Consider the following 23,306-nt stretch of genomic DNA (forward strand, 5'->3'; position numbering starts at 1 on the left):
TATGGTTTGGGGGTAGAAGCTGTTAAGGAGCCATTTGGACCTAGACTTGGCGCTCTGGTACCGCTTGCCATGCGGTAGCAGAGAGAACAGTCTATGACTTGGGTGGCTGGAGTCTTTGGCAATTTTTAGGGCCTTCATCTGACACTGTCTGGTATAGAGGTCCTGGATGGCAGGAAGCTTGGCCCCAGCGATGTACTGGGCCGTACGCACTACCCTCTGTAGTGCCATTGTAACCACTAGGGTTGTGCAACTAAGTGGATCTTTGGAAATATTGCCACTAAATCAAATTCAAGTGTAGGGACATGTGACAATAAAGTGAGTGACTAAGTTAACAGAACTTAAATAATTTCATTGGGGAAAAAGTAATGGAAGATGAATCTGTGAAAATGGCGTCTCTGCTTCAAGCCATAACTGTATCTCTGGTCACAAAAAAGTAACGTTGGTTCACGTATTGTAGGCCTATATGCAGGACAGAAATACCAGAAAAATAATCCATGATTTTTACAACCGGCTGCATCCATCCCCTTCGAGCCAAAACGCTCACTCTGGTTTCTTAAAGACTGCTCTGAAAAAACTAGCCACTGGTCAGTACTATTAGAGGCCTGGAAGCTTGCACTAGTTGGCTTGGAAACCAGCAGCTCCCATTGAGAGCCGACCTCATGGAGGCTAAAAGCAGAACAGCTTTGTAACTCCAGATGTTTTCGTTCACCAGTGTCAAGACCTTCATAGGCATGATGCATCCCTACAGATCTATTCATAACCAGGCTCTCTGAGTCAGAGGAGAGGGAAGGGCCACCTCAACAGTTGCTGAAAAAGAAAGTCTCTTGGAAGTTCTACAGTGTACTCCTCTCATAGGGGCAAATCCTACCTTCCCGTTAAGACAAAATTCTCCGTTCTCCCATTGACATCAATGAAAGTTAGGTTTTGCCCTATTGTGAACACGTGATCATTATAAACGGTTGATCACTTTAACCTAAATAGTTTAGTAAAAGCGTAATGCACTGTACTGTATAGTACATTCTAGTCTCACGCTGTGTTCATGAGGCGTTGTTGGGGGCAGAGTAGCGGTTCCCATCCGGGTGTGATGTGACAAATAAACTATAATACTATAAAAGTACATTCTAGTCTCACGCTGTGTTGAAGCAGTAGTCCTATTTGGGGGGTTGAGCACTTAGCTTGGAGTTTTCTGGCGTGTTTCGAGACTAATGTCCGTCCAGAGAACACATGGTGTCTGTCTGTCTGATACATCCCCTTACAGACCAGAGCCCTAATAGATAGATGATAGATGGCAGCATTTTACTGTGGTAATCTTCTTAGGAGGAGCCCCAAGCAGAGATTTATGTACATTGAGGAGCAGCAGACTTGTGCTGTGTGTGTGTGTGTGTGTGTGTGTGTGTGTGTGTGTGTGTGTGTGTGTGTGTGTTAGGCTCTTTAGACCATGTTATAAAGAGACTTAATGGACAGAATTGCTCTGCCGTGATGCCCAACATGCTGATAAAAGTGAGGGGAGAGAGAAGGGTGGTAGTATATTCCCCTAATATCAACACAGTCAGGGGAGGACAGGTTAAGAGAGCCGGTAGCAATGACCTCATCACATTACAGATATCAGGTATGCCTGTGTTGGTGTAAGATAAGCAGTCAAACCCTTACTTTCACCCATCCCATCATTTTAGACAACAGTGACTACAGAACTTCAAGGAAGGCAGGAAGGAAGGTCAGGCCTCTGACTCAGTAGATGTATTGAATCCTGATGGCTGATGGGAGGTCAAAGGTAGCTGGAAGTCTAGATTAATCTCCTGTTAATCACGCTTCACTAATCGCCTGTCACCTCACCCAACACTACACAGCGACTTAAAGTTCCAATGCAGCCGTTTTTATTTCAATATCAAATCATTTCTGGGTAAGAATTAAGTGTGTTACTGTGATTGTTTTTCTATTTAAATGGTCAAAAATAAACTAAAATAGCTTCTTAGCAAAGAGCAATTTCTATAGCAAGAATTTTGCTCAGACTGTCTTAGAGAGGTCTGACTGGGGGAAAACTGAAAACTAGCTTTTATTGGCAGAGAGGTTTGGAACTCTCTTTCTTATTGGTCTATTAACTCATTTACCGGTGATGTCACCAGGCAGGCCAAAACTCCATCCCACCAAAACAGGCCGAAATTTCAGGCGGTCTTCTCAAACTCGTTTGTAATCCCTTTTAGATTAAATGGGTCAAATAATGTTTGATTTGAGACATGATTAATGATTTAGCCAGAATACAGTAAAAGCTGGTTAATGTTGCCATGCCACTACTCCAGCAGTGATTAAAGCGCATGTTAGCGTTTTTCGTCATGAATGTTGTTCTGGAGGCAGCTCTGCAGAGTACTAGCTGGCACAGCCACAAAGTCATAAAATCTGATTTTAAACCTAACCCTAACCTTAACCACACTGCTAACCCTGATGCCCAACCCTAACATTAACCACACTGCTAACCCTAATGCCCAACCCTAACCTTAAATTAAGACCAAAAAGCACATTTTTATTTTCATACATTTTTTTACAATTTAACCAATTTGGACTTTCCAGCTGGCCTATCTAAGGGGAAATCACTCAGTTCTGCCTCCAGGACAAGACTCATGATAATAAAGGTCAACCTGCGATTTAAAGCAGGATGTGGATGATGCTGCAGAGGCTTAAGAGCTGCAGGTCACTGGCATAGACACAGTCCAATCCACTGGCATAGACACAGTCCAATCCACTGGCATAGACACAGTCCAATCCACTGGCATAGACACAGTCCAATCCACTGGCATAGACACAGTCCAATCCACTGGCATAGACACAGTCCAATCCACTGGCATAGACACAGTCCAATCCACTGGCATAGACACAGTCCAATCCACTGGCATAGACACAGTCCAATCCACTGGCATAGACACAGTCCAATCCACTGGCATAGACACAGTCCAATCCACTGGCATAGACACAGTCCAATCCACTGGCATAGACACAGTCCAATCCACTGGTGCAGAGGATCTGGGCTGCTGAGTGCTTTTACACACAAACACACACATGCACAGATCTCAAGCACACATATACACAAACGCACACACAAAAGTGGATACACACACACACAAATGTGCACCCACGGGAACAGCTGTCAGCTTGCCCAGTAGGTCAGACTTCACCAGCTAACACATGAAAGTCAGCCAAAAGCCCATCCCTTCCCCCTCACATACCCCCAAGCCCTCCATGGACCCCTGTACTGCCCCCGGCCCCTCCTTTTAATACTGGAGCTGTCTATCTGTTAATTCCTCCCTAATTCCACAGGGACACACCCCCTAACATCATGTTTAACAATTGACTAAGGATTCTGAATCTGAACTCATCTGAATGGCCTGTCTGTTATTTGTCAAACAACACCATGGCACTAATTATATGACTAGCACGTACCTGCTGAATATCACTGTCAAACAACACCCTGGCCTTAATTATATGACTAGCAGGTACCTGCTGAATTTCACTGGCATGACACCAGAATGAGTTGATGATAACATCATGCTCTGGGACACTGGATTAATGATGTGAATATTACCCCTGTCTGTCTGTCTGTCTGTCTGTCTGTCTGTCTGTCAGCTGCAGCTCTCAACAGTTTGTTATCACATGACTGGGGGGCTTCAGGCCTCACTGCACTTGGTTTGGTTTGAGAGACACTTGACGGCTCATTGAGAACCATTTCCACTGAGCAACAGACTGGATTATTATGGCATCATATCAGTGCCATAGATTATAGTGTGTAGAGATGGGAAAGAGACAGGACTGGAGTAAGCATATTTTATATTGCAGTAGTTGCATTAGAAAATGACTGTGTGTGTGTGTGTGTTCAAAACAACCCCATATTCTGCTTAAGAACAGCTGTATAGCTTTGTCAACACACTCTTATGAAGACCAGGTATTATTATATTCCAGTATGACAACATCCCATTTCAGATCATATTCTCATTAGCATGCGGGTGGGAGTGTCTTCTGAAGTGGGAGTGTCTTCTGTCACTCATTTGGCGATCAAGCCCTCCTCTGATGTCAGCACTAAACAAAACACTGCCTTCCTGGTTGCTTAGTTCCCACCACACTCATGACAATTAGGGACGTTTATGTGTTCAAGCATCCGACTAGTGCTTCTGACTGATATAACTCTCTCAGTGTTTCTGCACCAACACATATTATTCTTATTGTACATTGACTTATTACCATGCATACTTCTTTATTTAGAAGAATGGCAGGGGAGAATAATAACCCCTTTGATCTTTAGTGAGGACGTTTAGAACCTTTCAGGGGGCATATTATGGCCGACAGTTCAGGTTTACAGATGTGGCTGGAAATGTCAGAACACCTACTGAACACCATTACACTGGTGAGTTGTTTTAATATCATCAAGGACCGGGGTTACATGGTGATAAAATCAACCAGATGAAAATGAAGATGGAAGAGCTGGGCTCTAGTGCCATTTTGGAGCCCAGTTGCCATGGGCACCGGGCGCGGCAAGTAAATATTTTCAAGATGTTGTGGTCACTGGTCAACAGACTTCAGTCTATAGTTGGTCAGATGCCTGTCCTTACAAGTACCAGCCTGAGCCTCACTAGAGCCCTGGGCCCAGATTCACAAAACACTTCTTATGCAAAAACTTAAGAAGCTTCTTAAGGAGAAACATTAGAAATAACGCAAGAGAATTTCCAAGAACCTTTTTGAGGAATAGCAACTTTGCTTAACTTTCTTCTTAAGTCTACAGTTAAGGAAGAAATGGCAGTTAAGAAGAAATGTATTCTTAAGAAAGTTTTGTGAATCTGGGCCCTGGACATAAATATAGTATGATGACTGTCTGTAGGTCTCCCTATGATTGTATCCCCATCAACTTCTGGTTCTGTTTCCTCCATCTCACATCACATGTGGTCCTCTGTCGCTCAGTAGGTAGAGCATGGTGCTTGCAACGCCAGGGTTCTGGGTTCGATTCCTGCTGGGATTGCCACATGAAAAATGTATAAAAGCGTTTGCTAAATTTGCATATTATATGATGTGGCTTACTTAATCTCCTGTCATTGGTCTGCACTGATTTGTTTCCACCTATCCTGTGACCTCAAATTGTAGTAAAGAGAGGAGACAAGGGGAGGAAACCAGGACAGTATTGAGATGCACCCCTCATTGCAGTCTGACCGAAATCTCTCTCTCTCTCCTGCTTCTTTAATCTGCTTTATGGAAAGGGAAAGGGGGATACCTAGTCAGTTGTACAACAATGCATTCAACTGAAATGTGTCTTCTGCATTTAACCCAACCCCTCTGAATAATGTCATCGGCGCCCGGGGAACAGAATAGGAGGTGTATCAATAGCTAGGAAGTCTGATATTGCAGTTGGTACCAATTTCAATCTGCAATGGGGAAACAAACGTGTCCTTGCAACAAAGGTCGTCCCCAAGTGTCTTTATCAAGCTATTTACCCCTCAACAATTACCCATTCATTTTTATCGCTTTGATCCACTGTCCATCCACATACCAGATTATGTAGGCCAAGCAAACAATGTCAGTGTTTCCTTTTACAAATAATGCGTCTTTGTCTGTCAGTCCAGGGAATGCCTTGCATACAGCATCGGAGAGGCACCACGATACATATCCATTAGCCCAGTGATAATAATGACCGCTGTGTTCGTCAGTTGAGGAGGGTGGGGGCTGCAGCAACTGATGCATGATTTTTGAATAGTCCTACTGTAGCCTAGGCCAGTGGTTCTCAACCGTTTTCGGTTACTGTACCACCAACTGAATGTTGCTCTGCTCGGAGGAACCCCTGAAGTACCCCCTCATGTGCATTTTACCAGTAAGCCTACGGTCTTACTGGTAAAATCCAGGCTCTGTCGCAGCCGGCCGCGACCGGGAGACTCATGGGCGGCGCACAATTGGCCCAGCGTCGTCCAGGGTAGGGGAGGGAATGGCCGGCAGGGATGTAGCTCAGTTGATAGAGCATGGCGTTTGCAACGCCAGGGTTGTGGGTTTGATTCCCACGGGGGGCAGTATAAAAAAATATATTTATGTATTCACTAACTGTAAGTCGCTCTGGATAAAAGCGTCTGCTAAATGACTAAAATGTAAATGTAAATGTAAATGTCTTCTCCACTGAGGAAGAGGTCTTCTCAAGTATCCCCTGTGGATAGGCCAAGTACCCCCAGGGTCCTAGTACCCCTGGTTGGGAACCTCTGGTCTAGGCTATACCTTACACATATGATGCACAAGCAAGGGCCTTTATGTTGATGACATAATATATTAAATATAGCCTTTAATTGAATGCACCCCGTGGCATACCTTTGGCGCAGTATGACGAGCATTGCCTCCTAAAATAAGAAAGGAAAACCATCTCCCAAAACTTACCTCCCGAGCAATTTGATTGAGGGCATCGTCCTCTGCGGTCAGTCTCTCCCTGTTGGGGATTCTTTTCTTCCAGTACCATTAATCTGAGTTCCCATGTTTGTGTATTTTGTGATAAAGTCTTCCTGTAGCATACGTGTCAGCCTCAAAGAAATTCAAAAATGGAACACATAAGCCGAATGATGACGATGAAGCGCACGTTGGAAAAATGTAATCACCATCTCCACGTAATGGAAAAATAGCTCACCAATAACACGCGAAAAGAATTAAACTATTTACAACCGGATAGCTACAATGTAATAACAATCCATCATCAATTCGCTTCCCAGGCACGAGACGTGATGCCATTCTGATACATTATTTCAATGTAACTGCCTTCAAATGTAACACTATTCCTTGATTCCTGTTGCTGATAAACACCTAATATCACACGCGTCGCTTTGATGTGTCAAAACACGCATAGTATAGCTACCTCTTCGGGTTCCTTTGAAAACAAATTGTCATCTAGCTAATCGTCCGCCATTGTCATCATATAGATACATTTTAAGCTTCGGTATGGAATACTAAAACAAGAACACATGCGAGCATGATAAATAATTATTCTGTCGGTAGGCCTAATAGCGATTTAATTATGTCCTCGTTATTTGCTTTAGTAGGACGCGGGAGTCGACGAGATGTCAAAGCAGATGGACAAAAGTTTTATTGCAGCGCAATCTCGGATCATGCCCACAGCAGGACGAATACAGGTTCCGGGGCAGAGCCTCGAGCTTTCTGCAGATAGATAGTGGCCGCATTATGGACGGGATGGGTGTCCTCAAAACGGTCGAATTTTACTGGTCATAGAATTGTCAAAACAGTTCCTTCGTGGTGTTTTCGTTCAGAATGTATCGTATAGTTTGAGAAAGGGGTGATGTCTTGACAAATATTCTGTAGCCTAATAACCATAATGGAATGACCCTGTAATGCAAGAAGCAGGCCTGTCAATTGACATGGTCTTTAGACGTCTCCAATAGTCTCGATGCAAACAGATAAACTATTAGCTTACTACTGTTTGAGTAGGCAGGCCAGCACTGAATTTGAGTTTAACCAAATAAATCTCACTGTCAACATTGTGACATAGACTAATCCTAGGTCTCTTTGGCAATTATCTGAATAGCTGTGCGTCTGTCTTATTCCTTTGTGTAGGTGCATTTCTGATTCAGGCCTAAATTATAATATCAGACAACCATTTTAATCTGTAACTCTGACCTCATGTCTAGTCAGTAAACTAGATGAAAGCCTTCTGTTTATGTCTGAGAGCTCAGTGACAATCCATAGCTACTGCTGAGCAATCACTCCCTCCAGTGGAGAAAGATAAAGCCTTCTGTTTATACATGAGAGTTCAGTGCCAATCCAGAGCCACTGCTGCAATCACTCCCTCTAGTAGAGAAAGATAAAGCCTTCTGTTTAATCAAATCAAATCACATTTTATTTGCCACATGCGCCGAATACAACAGGTGTAGACATAACCGACAATTATACATGAGAGTTCAGTGCTAATCCAGAGCTACTGCTGCAATCACTTCCTCTAGTGGGGACAGATACAGACTTGCCCTGAATGATTGTTTCTAGTGTAATTTATATGTTATTACAGTTTAATTGATGTTTTCTAGTGCAATCACTTCCTCTAGTGGGGACAGATAACAGACTTGCTCTGAATGATTGTTTGCTAGTGTAATTGATGTGTTATTACAGTTTAATTGATGTTTTCTAGTGCAATCACTTCCTCTAGTGGGGACAGATACCAGACTTGCCCTGAATGATTGTTTTCTACTGTAATTGATATGCTATTACAGTTTAATTGATGTTTTCTAGTGTAATTGATATGCTATTACAGTTTAATTGATGTTTTCTAGTGTCATTGATATGTTATTACAGTTTAATTGATGTTTTCTAGTGTAATTGATATGTTATTACAGTTTAATTGATGCTTTCTAGTGTCATTGATATGTTATTACAGTTTAATTGATGCTTTCTAGTGTCATTGATATGTTATTACAGTTTAATCGAGATTGTAAAAGTACATGTGTTTGTCCTACAATTTGTATTTTTTTAAATTATTGCAATACTCTGTGATCATTATGTCAAGTGCGCTCATTCACCAGAATAACAATTGACATCTTGAACATAGACTTGGTTGAACATCAATGAAATTCCTTGGCAACGCTTTGCCATGGTATGTTAAATACAATGTTTTCAACATCGATGGTTGAGAATGCTAACAGGATCTCAAGACCACCATGATTGGCTAAGCAATAATGTTAAGTAATATGAACATGAAAATGCTGTGGCAGCAGGTGTCTGCCTGCAATCACTCTACCAATATGGGATCGGCATAGAAGGCCTTCTTACCTTCAGCGTATGTTAAGATACCCTCAGAATAGAAACACTCAACAGTTGATGTGATACAATTTATTAGATGCAGAAGCCCAATGACAGCATAACGCACTACTGCTTTTCAAATGATACAGTATATATATATATATATATATATATTCATCCTACTGCAATATTTATAATTGCCTTGAAAACTATTATTATCCAGACTAGAGCGATAACTTATTTCATATCATACTTGTCTGGTCAGTGTTAAGGCATCATTTCACTGTTCTTTTCGGAAAGATATTTACTAAGACTTTACATTTACATTTACATTTTAGTCATTTAGCAGACGCTCTTATCCAGAGCGACTTACAGTTAGACTTTATGCAACAGACACTCTGTGATTTGAATTTAACACAATTGGTGATGTCGTGGTGCTTGTTTCTCAGAGTCCCATAGAACCCAAAAGGTAATTATTAGACTAGGTAATGATTGTGTTCAGTAACTACCACTTTACCAGTGTTCACTAATCAAACTCCATTTTAACACAAAAAGTCAATTTTGGCCTCTGCTTGAACGTAGCCTATATGGCACAAAGATTCATTTTTTAAATCAGGACACTTAGGCTGTGTTCAGACAGGAAGACCAATTCTGATATTTTTTTCCACAAATTGCCCTTTTGACCAATCACATCAGATCTTTTCATGAGTTTAGACATGAGATACACTGAGACTGAGAGGATACTTTAGAATGCATATGATTTTCAGGCTGTAAACCAGGGTTGTTTTTGCATTTAACATAGTTATTGTGTATCCTGCTTTTACATTACATTGCTGCTGTGCATTGTGGGTGTGGAATACCATTAACATACTGTAGCAATGTGGATATGAGAGTGGCATCAGATATACAGTGGATCAGTGACAGATAAGGTTTAAGGTAGATTTAAGTAACTAAGTTAATACATACAGTATCATTGGGTTGTTCGTCACACAGTCCTTTACATGTGATTTGATTTCCGTAGGGATCCTGAGCCATTGCTGGTTTCTGAACGTGGAAACAAGAGGAGATTGTCATAAGCACAGTTGGTCAGGACTGAACGACAACGTATTAGGGGCATTACAATATGCTTTTGGGCCTTACTTGTGGGGAAGTCTTGGTTAAACCTTTTCCTGTTCTGCGAACCTGATATCTATCAGATAGAATAGAGGTTTTAGAGAACAGCATAGGACAACAATAAGCATCAATGCAAGCCCAAGCGGGTCTGAAGAGAAATAATGAATAGCACAAAATACTCACCTTTTTCTTCCCTGAGGCACTTAGAGCAGCAAGCTTGTTCTCCAAATCAGACACCTAAGAGAGAATGAATGAAAAGACACAAAGTACAAATGATACCCTTCTGAAGGAAAACAAGTTATCTGAAAATAATAGATATATCAACAAAATGTGCTCCAGTGTTTTATTGTTATTTAGCCTGCTCAGTAGAACCCGCAGTAGAGCCTCGTCACCCACCTCACTCTCAGTGCTCTGGACCCGATGTGCAGTCAGCGCCACCACATCCTCCAGTTCAGAGAGCTCCGAGTCCGTGGCCCCTCCGAAGCGGTTCTTGGCACTCTGCTCCAGATGCCTCAGCTTCTTCTCCAGGTCAAAAGACTTCCCTGAGGTCATGTACACCTGTAACAGGGCACAGGACAACCACAGGACAAATGCACCCTTTACAGTTGAGCTGTCAACCAAACACCATTAGCAAGCTAACATATTCCAGACTAGACTGCTTGGAAGACAAAGCGAATCTCTGCTTTAAGACAACACAAGAAGTCTTGCATGCTTAAAAAAAAAAGGCAGGCATAGCTTCGGCCCTACACTTGACACACAGCTATTTTGATTGGATTATGATTGCTTTGGAGGAAAAGAGGAGTGTGATTTTTAAGCTTACATTTTCCTCAAGTTCTCTGTAAGACTCAGCTGCTTGCCTTACGTCAGCCTTGTCAATTAACATGGTGCTGTCATTAGACGGTACTGAGGGGCGGTACTCGTTCATTGCGCTTTCAGTGGCATTAATGGTTCTTAGAAACTCTTTGGTGATGTCACAGAGGGCTGCCGCAGTGGATCTCTGAAAGCCATGTAAGGGAACAGAAATTAGCCGGTGGGAAAGTACCTATCTCTCCTATATGTAGCGGAGGTGATTTGGAATCACACTTTCGTGATGAGGTAGCCCTGCCTGAGACTTGTTAGCCCAAATGTCACCCTGAGACCACAAGGATTATGTCTTGGTCTAATGGTTAAGACATTTACATTGTAGTCATTTAGCAGATACTCTTATCCAGAGGGACTTACAGTTGGTGCAACCTCATATCACAGTCATAGTAAGTAAACCTTTCCTCAATAAAGCAGCTATCAGCAAAGTGCTGAAGTGCTCGTGAGAAAAGACAAGTGTGAGTGTTGCTGCAAGAAAGGCTATAGGGTGTTAGTGATTTTTTAAAGACGTTGACTCTGCGTGCGTAGAGGTCCCTGGTCGGATCCAATGATGTAAACCCTAGATGACTGACAGGGGTTGTTGTTTTGAAGCCACAGTACAGCCATTTTGGTACTCCTCCTGCCTTTATTACAGACACTTTAATGCAGGGTTCTTCAATTCCGGTCCTGGAGGGCCGAAACACTTCTGTTTTTTATTTCTACCTGGTAGTTAATTGCACTCACCTGGTGTCCCAGGTCTGAATTAGCCCCTGATTAGAAGGAGAGGATGAAAAACAGATGTGTTTCGGCCCTCCAGGACCGGAATTGAAGAACCCTGCTTTAATGTATACTTTTAAATTATATGATGTGAACTGAACATAAAAATACAAAAGATATTCCTGAAAGTATAAAACATTTTTTTTGTACTAATGATACTGTCCCCACTACAACAAAGAAATACCTAAATACATGTAATTTTGTCCTTGAAACATTTAATTGAAATACTGTAGCATTCCATTAATTCCTATGGAGGACTGCTCCTACTGGGGAGTACCAATATGGCAGCAGGTGGTCTTCAAAGCCTCTCATTGGCAATTACATAGCATCAGCAATCTAGGGTTTATACACATCATTGGTTGGATCCCATCACCTCCGCTACAGCTTTTTGGTGTGTGTCTGAGATGTAACAGGGTAACAGGACCCCCAAATCTCACCTGTTGAGCCTCAGTGGGACCCTCATCGCTGGAGGAGCTGAGGGGCTCCAGGGGGAGGACTGGGGGTGTACTCTTCACAGCGGCCCTCTTTAATAAAGGGTTCTTCTTCCCCCTCCCCCTGCTTCCTCGTCGGAGGAGGGAACACTGATGTTCCCCGCCAGCTCGCTCAGCTTCCTCCTCAGCTTCTCCTCCTCTATCTGTGCAGCGGTCGGGGACGTCGCCTGTGGATAGAAACAGGATTTACTTACTTGACTTTTTTTCTTTTTTGCAGCTAGTGGAACCTCGAGCATCAACAGTCCATCTCCAGTGAATCCTGTTCTGGGTAGTTTTCTTGACTTTATTCCAGGTGGACAGAAACAGGGTTGGTGTCAGTTCCATCTAGATTCCCGTCAGTTTAAGACTTGAATGTTAAGGAGTTGAATGGCTTATGTCTTATGGAGAGATTCAACAAATTCAACTCGGAGGAGTTGCAATAGAAATGAGCCCAACTCAAGGTGGGCAACAACAGGTTTAGGCCAGAGTTGGCTAACAAGCTACCCTTTGATTAACCCCTGTAATTCTCTCTATGATTATTCCAAGAAAGATAATGCTCTGTTAGGAGAGCAGTAGGAAGGTTTTTAACCCTTTCTTACCTCATCATCGGGGGGTACGGTCATCTTGGACTCCAGCCGGTTGAGGAGACTCTCTATGGCTGACATGCGCTTGTTTAGCGCATTGATCTGCATCATAATGACAGGAGAGGAGTGAGGTGAGACCAATACAAACGTACATTGTGAATGAATGGAGAGGCAAACCTGAAACAAGGTTGGAGATAGTATTAGACCAGACTTGCATGGAGTAATCACTCAAAATAGACGTTGTAATCATTGACTGAGCAGAGCAGCTGATTACACCCTATTAATTAATTATCCAAATCAAGAAACAACGTCTCTGTTCTGCTCTCTAAAGTTCAATCCACTAAAAAACCCAGCATGCATCACTTGAGACACAAGATCAACTTCCAATAAATACATGTACAATGTAATGCAGCCCAACACGGTTTGAAATCCATCTTCCCAGGCTTGAGAGGAAGGACAAGTCCACCCTTGTTTGTTAGTTAACGTGGGTCATTTTCTATGGTCAGGGTAGTTTAATAGTGTAGAGGGACATCATCTCTCTCATCTCTGTTTCAGCTCTATTTCTCTCTCTCTCTTTATATTTCTCTCTTTTTATCTTTCTCTCTTTCTTTTCTCTCTCTCTCTCTTTTCTCTCTCTCTCTCTCGCGCTCTCACACATACACACTTTCTCACACACACGAACACTCACTCATTCACACACACGTCACACACACACACAGAAACACCATTCTCACACACACACGTCACACACACGTCCCCTACCGGTGGCTGTGGGGGGACCTGCAGGTTCTCGTGAGAGCCAACTAGGCCGTGGGAAGGGCGTTGGCGATGGGGGGTCTGGTACATGGTGTTGCGCCCTCCCTCCTCCTCTTCTGACGTGTCCACATAGTGCTGGCGGTTCATAGAGGAGCTGATCTTGGACAGGGAGCGGGCACGCACCATCCCATACTGTCCATCGTCTGAGGACCAATGCTTTGACTCAGGTTATATTAGCAAATGTCAGTTTGGTGTGAGATTACTGTTTTTGTAATATTTTAATGCCATTACAGTCGTGGTCAAAAGTTCTGAGAATGACACAAATATTAATTTTCACAAAGTCTGCTGCCTCAGTTTTTATGATGGCAATTTGCATATACTCCAGAATGTTATGAAGAGTGATCAGATGAATTGCAATTAATTGCAAAGTCCCCTATTTGCCATGAAAATGAACTTAATCCCCAAAAAACATTTCCACTGCATTTCAGCCCTGCCACAAAAGGACCAGCTTACATCATGTCAGTGATTCTCTCGTTAACACAGGTGAGAGTGTTGACAAGGACACGGCTGGAGAACACTCTGTCATGCTGATTGAGTTAGAATAACAGACTGGAAGCTTTAAAAGGAGGGTGGTGCTTGAAATCATTGTTCTTCCTCTGTTAACCATGGTTACCTGCAAGGAGTGCAGAGCTTGCTCAGGAATGGCAGCAGGCAGGTGTGAGTGCATCTGCACTCTTTTGGACTTTTGGAGGATGGCCTGGTGTCAAGAAGGGCAGCGAGGAAGCCACTTCTCTCCAGGAAAAACATCAGGGACAGACTGATATTCTGCAAAAGGTACAGGGATTGTACTGCTGAGGACTGGGGTAAAGTCATTTTCTCTGATGAATCCCCTTTCCGATTGTTTGGGGCATCCAGAAAAAAGCTTGTCCGGAGAAGACAAGGTGAGTGCTACCATCAGTCCTGTGTCATGCCAACAGGACAGCATCCTGAGACCATTCACGTGTGGGGTTGCTTCTCACTCACAATTTTGCCTAAGAAAACAGCCATGAATAAAGAATGGTACCAACACATCCTCCGAGAGCAACTTCTACCAACCATCCAAGAACAGTTTGGTGACGAACAATGCCTTTTCCAGCAATGATGGAGCACCTTGCCATAAGGCAAAAGTGATAACTAAGTGGCTCGGGAACAAAACATCTACATTTTGGGTCCATGGCCAGGAAACTCCCCAGACCTTAATCCCATTGAGAACTTATGGTCAATCCTCAAGAGGCGGGTGGACAAACAAAAACCCACAAATTCTGACAAACTCCAAGCATTGATTATGCAAGAATGGGCTGCCATCAGTCAGGATGTGGCCCAGAAGTTAATTGACAGCATGCCAGGGCGGATTGCAGAGGTCTTGAAAAAGAAGGGTCAACACTGCAAATATTGACTCTTTGCATAAACTTAATGTAATTGTCAATAAAAGCCTTTGACACTTAAGGAATGCTTGTAATTATACTTCAGTATACCATAGTAACATCTGACAAAAATATCTAAAAACACTGAAGCAGCAAACTTTGTGAAGACCAATACTTGTGTCATTCTCAAAACTTTTGACCCACGACAGTACATTGCAAACTAACAAGGTCTGATTGAATGTCTCTGTGTGTGCGAGTGTGTTGCGTGTTGCGTGTTGCGTGTTGCTTACCAGGGCGCATGTTGTACCTATCCAGGCTCTTCCTACGGTTCATACGGTGTTGTTGTTGCTGCATGTCCATGTACTCCATGTCACCCCGGCGACCACCGCCTCGCTCCTCCTGGATCTGCTGTAGTGAGGTGACATAACAATCACAATCTCAAATAACCCCCCATTCCCACAATGCACTACTTTCGTCTAGTAGAAACCAAGACTGTTTTGTCCGTCTACCTGGAAGGATTGTCGACGAGAGTGAGTGTGAGAGTGGGGTGGAAAATACTCTTCTATATCCACATCCAAGTCCATGGGATGAACAGAGAGCAGGCGCTTGTTCTTGCGCATCTGAAAAAACAACAGGATGGAGACACAAAGAGAAATAGTGAGTCTGGGATATTATGTCTAGTTTCTCTAGAACGATATGGAGAGGAAAAATGGTTTACCATTTTGTATCGCTGCGCTTCTGCTTCTGCATAGTCCTCGTCATGACCGTTGTACCTATCATCTATAGGGGGGAGAGGGAGAGGAAGGGGTCACAAACCTATTTTTTCTCCAAATTGTGTAACCTTGTGTTACATTTGCATATCATAGTGCTTATGCTGGTGTTATCAACTCTACTATGGTATGTAAATGTGACACAGGGTTACACAGCTTTCAGGTATGTTAAAATATGTGTTAGTTTTTTCCCATTGCCTTCATTTATTCTACTTACTGCGGAAGTCGGGCATGCTTTGTGTGTCACTATCACGACTGGGTGCCTGTGGAGACAAAGAGTAGTGATATACTGTTACTGATAACATATACACTTCAAATGATCACTGGGTCAAGAGGACTGTTAGAATACAGAACATACAACAGCCACTCAGTTCTAGAACACTGTTCTCAGTTCTAGAACACTACATGTGACCATTAGTGGAGGCTGGTGGGAGGAGCTATAGGAGGACAGGCTCATTGTAATGGCTGGAATGGAATCAATGGAACCGAGTCAAACGAGTGGTTTCCATATGTTTGATGTTTTTGATACCATTCCATTCATTCCATTCCCGCCATTACAATGAGCACGTACTTCTATAGCTCCTCCCACCAGCCGCCACTGGTGACCATATGTCATCATAGCGTGGGCATGTCACCCCGGTGGGGATTACAGGCCCTACGATGTGACTCTTCATTAAAGCCAGCCATGTGACACACTCCTGATCATCTGGTGACCAAAATGTGACACTTGGACACATGTCTCAACAACAACCACAACTGTAACATGCGCTTACATTTAGAAGTATGCACAATGAATCAATAATCAAACAAAAAGAACCCACCCTCTCCATTGAGTCGCTTGTAAAGAGACTTCATCACCTTGGCACTGCCGAAGCGCTTGAAACGGGTGCGCACGTTGTCATGGTACCATCCCACCGTTCCGATTTTCAGGACCCTGCGCGAGGTAAACACAAGAATCACTCTAGTCTCAATATGGACCCCATCATCAGTGGAATGTATATGAACCCCATAGAGCTGGTGTCCGTACCATGTGACTTGAACAGAACTCTTGGCCCTCTTCTCTGACTACATACTGTTATGTAGTCATATATATATGTTTCGTACTTTTACATGATATCCAATTGGTAGTTACAGTCTTGTCCCATCGCTGCAACTCTCCTACGGACTTGGGAGAGGCGAAGGACGCAGAGCCATGCGTCCTCCTCGCCATCCCGCACTGCTTCTTGACACACTGCTCGCTTAACGCGGAAGCCAGCTGCACCAATGTGCTGGAGGAAACACCGTCCAGCTGGCGACCAAAGTCAGCTTGCAGGCGCCCGGCCCGCCACAAGGAGTCGCTTGTGCGCGATGGGACAAGGAAATCCCGGCCGGCCAAACCCTCCCCTAACCCGGATGACGCTGGGCCAATTGTGCGCCGCCTCATGGGTCTCCCGGTCGGCTGTGACACAGCCTGGGATCGAACCCGGGTCTGTAGTGACGCCTCAAGTACTGTAATGCAGTGCCTTAGACCGCTGCGCCACTCGGGGAGGCCCTAGTTGGCCCTCTTCTCTAACTACATACTATTACTAGCCTTATAAGAGTTGGCCCCTCTTCTCTACCTGCCTGAAGCTTCATAATGATACAGACGATCTGGGTTTAAGACCTGGTCAGTCAAACACGATTGCCAATGCTTCCAAACCCATCTGTTATTACTACAGTGTGTGTTCAGGAGAATCTGTTAACACTGTGTATTCAGGGAGACCTTGACACCCACGGGCCCCACCTTGTCATCCGGGCAGGGAGTCGCACACCCAGCCGTGATCCTTCTTGTTGTAGCGGCTGCATGCCTTGCAGGTGTACATCTTACAGTCTATGCACTGACGCTTACTGTTGACCAGGAACTTGAAGGGCTGCAGACAGCGGATACAGTGAGAGTCTACCAGGGTGGTCTGAGTCCCCAGCAGCTCAATCTTAGTGTCCTCCTTCTCTATCTTAGTCTTTAGATCCCTAGAGGAGAGGAGAGGAGAGGAGAGGAGAGGGAGAGGAGAGGAGAGAGGAGAGGAGAGGAGAGGAGAGGAGAGGAGAGAGAGGAGAGGAGAGGAGAGGAGAGGAGAGGAGAGGAGAGGAGAGGAGAGGAGGAGAGGGAGAGAGGGAGAAGGAGAAGGAGGGGAGAGCATAGAGAAGTGATGAAATCAGTATGCAGTAGATTAGTAGATAGCATTAAGAAGATAACATTAAGTCCCTGTTAACTCCATGGATTATAATAAATCACCTTAAGGTTGGCTTTGTGGAATCATGCGTGCAGGATCACACTTATAATGTACCATTCTGTTGTTCTGTTTTTGTCTGTTTCAGCAGGGACTACATTAAATAACTTATAGAGAACAAAACCTTTTACACAATGTCCTTCTGACAGTTTCTGAATAAAATAAAGTGAGGTCTGACTGGAAGTCTATTTTCCTTTAGGAGTATGAGAAGATGAGGAAGACAGACAGAGGAGTCTTTGTGTCCCAGAGAGAATAGGCCTCTTGGCAACTTGTTTTCCCTGGGACACAGTACAGGCAGTATGGGCCTTGTGACTTAGCCATGATCACTGTGATGAGCTGACTCACAACAGCAGGCCTGTTTCACACTTATATTCCTGAAGCCTGAACACACACACACACACACACAGACACACAGACACACAGACAGACACACACACACACACAAACACACACACACACACATGCACACACATGCACACACACTGTGGAAAACATATGGCTAAAATATAGATAGCGGTGTCTCGGAGGACCTCAGTGTGATTGACTCGTATGGAATCTATAGTGTTGGCATTCAGCTAAAAGACAGACAATAAGTATCCATTGTTACAGAGTCCTAAATGCTGTAAGCGTAAGACCTCATGATTATATATGTCACATACAGACAAGGAGTTTGTTATGTCAGATATGCTATTGAAAAACACATTCCAAGCCTTCCACCCTTCAACGTTGATTCAATGTATTATTTTCTTACTAAACCTCTGAAATATTATATTGAACCTTATTGAAAAGTGACCCACCCCAGTCTCTCTTCTTTCTTCCTGAGGGTGAAGTCTCTCTGTATGACCTCCCAGATGTGCTTGGCCTCGTCTGTCTGAGAGCGTGGTCAGGTCCATGGTGGTGGTGGAGAATATGAACCAGTACTCTACAGCAACACAGAGATGGTCCCTGTAAAGTAACCAAAACTAGTGAGAATATGGTCCCTGTAAAGTAACCAAAACTAGTGAGAATATGGTCCCTGTAAAGTAACCAAAACTAGTGAGAATATGGTCCCTGTAAAGTAACCAAAACTAGTGAGAATATGGTCCCTGTAAAGTAACCAAAACTAGTGAGAATATGGTCCCTGTAAAGTAACCAAAACTAGTGAGAATATGGTCCCTGTAAAGTAACCAAAACTAGTGAGAATATGGTCCCTGTAAAGTAACCAAAACTAGTGAGAATCCTGAAGGTTTATCAACCATGTACCCAAGCCAACACAACATAAGGAAACATTGACACCACTGCTAAATGTCCACTTACTCCACAGGGTGGACCAGATTAGCCTGGTTAACTAGACAGACCACTCATTTTAACATTGTTTTACTGTGAGTGCAGCCAGCAGTCAGTCTAGTTAACCAGGATATAGCACCAGATTGATTTAAAAAGCAGCATCTGAAAAGATCTTCTAATTAATGTTTATACATTTTCTTGTACTTACTTTTCTAAATTACATCGTGTAGGCTACAAAAACTATTTCTCATCTTTGATTTAGCATATATTAATATCATGAATTACCTTTACGCCCAGCGCAGAGCAGACAGCTGTGAGGTCAGTTGTTGATTCCCTGGAGTTGAGGCAACACATTTGCGAATGGCCTGAAGAAGTCTGTTGTTCATCACATGCTCTGAGTCTCACAGAAGAGAGAGGATGAGCGAGCGTCTCACCCCTCCTCCAACTCCAAGTAGTTTTAACAACTAAATAACAGGTCAAAATGGACTGTATTCTCCCCAAATCTAGCCTACCATTTTAATTCAGTCATAGATTACTGATGCAAGGGCCTCGGATGACAGTAGCCCTCAAAAGATACCAAAATAACATCACATCAGTAAGTATGTTTTCCCCAACAGAGTAAATATGAGTACAGATATTAGAAAACAAAATATTTTCCTGATAAATGAATAAGGAGACTGAAGAGTTCTGTAATAGGCATTACATAAGCTATTTTAAATAGCATGTGTTAGGAATATGTGAATATGAATAAATTCATCAAAATAACATTTTTTATGAAAATATGTCAATCATTATTTGAATATGTTGGTAACCCGTTGTATTAAAGTGATAATGCCCTCGAAGCCGGTGTTTGGAGGATACATTGACACAGTTTGCCGACTTTGTCTCTGGCCTAACAACACCCGTGCCAATATATCCTCCAAACACCGGCTTCACAGGCATTATCACTTAATTAAATGTCTGATTTATTCTACCTGTTTATATATAGACCACTGACATGTTGTGTTCATATAATACTCACTCAACTTCTAGCCATGAGTTTCACTCATTCATAATCAGATTTTTACCTCTCACTGCACATTGGTGACTGACCTCTCACTGCACTCTTGGTGTGAAAAGCTATTTTGAACAGTGATAAGTTGCACCTATCAAATAGAGCATCAACAACATGAAGGCCTCTATTGGTGACAGTGTGCTGGAGAAAGGTGCCCTTAGCAGCACAAAGATAGCACTGGCTGTCCACACAGAGGGAAGAGGACACATTAACCCAGTCAGGAAGACTTAGTTTCCATAGCACTGGCTGTCCACACAGAGGGAACAGGGCACATTAACCCAATCAGGAAGACTTAGTTTCCATAGCACTGGCTGTCCACACAGAGGGAAGAGGACACATTAACCCAGTCAGGAAGACTTAGTTTCCATAGCACTGGCTGTCCACACAGAGGGAACAGGGCACATTAACCCAGTCAGGAAGACTTAGTTTCCATTCTGGAAACTTGCTACCTTTCCCCTGTATTTGATGGCAACTCATTGTGGCTCTCAAAGGACAGGATACAGATGTAGGATCTTAATTTGATCACCCTGTTGCAAGATAACTTTCCTGCAATGCAGGAAATATAAAGCTTGTCGTTTATTTTAAGTTTTAAAAGGATTCTGAAGTTAGTAATTTTCACTTTTCCATAATTCAAATGTCCTGTTGCTGCAGGATTATTTTCCTGTAGGTCAAAGTACTATGGTGGAAACAAGGCAGAGCTACTGTATGTATCAGCGGTGGTGGCTCGAAGCTACTATCTGGTAACTTCTGATCTGCAAGGGCAGGTTGTGCCAGATCATTTTATTAACAACATTGGGGAAATCACTGTCCTCCACTGGTGTTGAAACAAATCAAATATGTCAACAGCAATTAAAGGATAACTCCACTCAACAACAACAAATAGAAGTGTCTTTTGCCACATCTTCATGATGATGCAAAATGCCTCATATGATGCAAAATGCATCATCATGATGATGTGGCAACTGACACTTTTCTTCTTGAAAGTCCAATATCTTGAAAACTGGTCTGCTGACATGCAAAACATGTTGGGACTGTAAAATACCAAAATATAGTTTTTCGATGGATATTTCCTTTAACAGCATTTCATATAAATGTTCTGTATGTTATTTTATCAGTACAGGACTCAACCATGCATGCTGGCTAGGTTTGGTCATTGAGACAGTATACTGTAGTTGTCGTTTCAAGGGCCAAACACAAGCCTTGTAGGTCTGAAAGGTCCGTACACATCTGTGGTCCTTCTTTTAGTCCCCCGACTCCCTGCAGCCATCCGTCTAACTAAAGCATTGGCCCCATTCCTGGCTTAAGAGGGGGAGGATAGTGATAGGATGGTGAAAAGAGAGAGTAAGCATCAGGTGTCCTTCACTGAGGCAAGGCAAGGCTAAGGGCAGTCTGATTCAAGGCTCTAAAATTAGCGACCAGCAAGGCACTGGTAGCCTTCCAGGGGAAGTCCTGCTCTTATTTAGTCAAACTCTGCATTGCTATGGCTGCTACACTTAGAAGTGCTGATCTAGGATCAGGACCCCTCTGTCCATGTCATATTACTCATTTTGATCTAAAAGGCCAAACTGATCCTAAACCAGCACTCCTACTTTGTCCCTGCTCTTATTTAGTAAAAACACTGCTGCATTGCTGGCTGCTACACTTAGAAAGAGCTGGCCACTGCAGCACAACGTTGATCACCTTTGCAGCCCAATCAAGCCCAAATGTGGAGGGAAGTCAATACCCTTTTAGGTTACAGTAGAGAGCAGACCTTTAGATAGGTCTAAAGTTAGAAATGAAAGGCAAAAGGTTAGCTGTTTGGCCAGTGTTACTATAGTTACTGTACACATGTAAGAGTCAAGGGACAAACTTCACTTGAGCTTTAGTGAAATGACTAGTCATTGATGCCAAGTTTGCCAACCTGAGGTGAGCTGTAACAGATTTGCAATGGTAAAACGGGCTGGACATCTGGCCAATGCCAAACAGAGGTCTAACTAATATAGAGGTCAGAATTGTAATGTAATCAACGATACTGCAATAAACTATTCAATCGCCTATGTAAAACATATTGTACACTGAATTAGATTGAGATTGACAGGGCCACATTGTCTGGTGCCTGTGGTGGCCTGCACTGTACATCCACATGCACTGTCTGTAACATGAGCCACCAGGCCATGCACTCTCACATAAACCAGACATATGAGACCTATAGGCTTCATACCGCTATAGGTATTGCATACATTGGCAGGCTTCCGTAGGTCTATCACTAACCACCTGGACCTGGCAGGAAGCCAAGAATACACCAGCCATCATCTCAAATATACTTCTCATCTCAAGTCATGTTAATGCTACTTTGACAAGTTATGGTGTACAACTGATCTAAATCCCTTACAGTCAGTTCACATTCCCACTCCGTCTGGGCTGAAGAGTCTAAAGAGTAGAAGCTTGGAGACAGGTGTGTGAAGGTTATTTTGCAGCGTCAGGAAACGCAGCTGTCGCCTTTGTCATGTCTAGCTTGTTTCACAGTAGCCTACGGTTTTAATATGGTAGTACAGTATGGGTTGTTTTACAGTAGCCTACCGTCTAATACGGTAGTACAGTGTGGGTTGTTTTACAGTAGCCTACCATCTAATACGGTAGTACAGTATGGGTTGTTTTACAGTAGCCTGCCGTCTAATACGGTAGTACAGTGTGGGTTGTTTTACAGTAGCCTACCATCTAATACGGTAGTACAGTATGGGTTGTTTTACAGTAGCCTACCGTCTGATATGGTAGTACAGTATGGGTTGTTTTACAGTAGCCTACCGTCTAATACGGCAGTACAGTATGGGTTGTTTTCTGTAGCCTACCATCTGATACGGTAGTACAGTATGGGTTGTTTTACAGTAACCTATCGTCCAATACGGCATTATAGTATGGGTTGTTTTACAGTAACCTACTGTCTAATATGGTAGTACAGTGTGGGTTGTTTTACAGTAGCCTACCGTCTAATACGGTAGTACAGTGTGGGTTGTTTTACAGTAGCCTACCATCTAATACGGTAGTACAGTATGGGTTGTTTTACAGTAGCCTACCATCTAATACGGTAGTACAGTATGGGTTGTTTTACAGTAGCCTACCATCTAATACGGTAGTACAGTATGGGTTGTTTTACAGTAGCCCACCGTCTAATAAGGTAGTACAGTATGGGTTGTTTTACAGTAGCCTACCGTCTAATACGGTAGTACAGTATGGGTTGTTTTTACAGTAGCCTACCATCTAATACCGGTAGTACAGTATGGGTTGTTTTAAAAGTAGCCT

General features: G+C 43.2%; 2 protein-coding genes across 2 annotated transcripts in view; both read right to left on the reverse strand.

Moving 5' to 3' along the window:
• LOC121575660 (leucine-rich repeat flightless-interacting protein 2) overlaps positions 1–7,497 on the reverse strand; it is a 29,782-nt gene extending 22,285 nt beyond the window's left edge. Inside the window, 2 exon segments of the mRNA XM_045218493.1 lie at positions 6,391–6,456; positions 7,489–7,497. Of these exon segments, the coding sequence (XP_045074428.1) occupies positions 6,391–6,456; positions 7,489–7,497 (75 nt within the window).
• A 1,544-nt stretch (positions 7,498–9,041) lies between these two features.
• LOC123487293 (melanophilin-like) lies at positions 9,042–18,575 on the reverse strand (the record flags this gene model as incomplete). Its single annotated transcript, XM_045218494.1, is given in 17 exon segments — positions 9,042–9,792; positions 9,889–9,937; positions 10,045–10,098; positions 10,258–10,419; positions 10,682–10,858; positions 11,916–12,023; positions 12,026–12,136; positions 12,548–12,634; positions 13,295–13,491; positions 14,982–15,099; positions 15,201–15,311; positions 15,410–15,471; positions 15,682–15,716; positions 16,279–16,395; positions 17,224–17,240; positions 17,243–17,447; positions 18,505–18,575. Coding segments are annotated over 17 exon segments (1,728 nt in total), but the record flags the coding sequence as incomplete, so codon positions are not given.
• Positions 18,576–23,306: the final 4,731 nt, after the last annotated feature.

This window comes from Coregonus clupeaformis, unplaced genomic scaffold (genome assembly GCF_020615455.1).
Source record: "Coregonus clupeaformis isolate EN_2021a unplaced genomic scaffold, ASM2061545v1 scaf1612, whole genome shotgun sequence".
Classification (NCBI taxonomy): domain Eukaryota; kingdom Metazoa; phylum Chordata; class Actinopteri; order Salmoniformes; family Salmonidae; genus Coregonus; species Coregonus clupeaformis.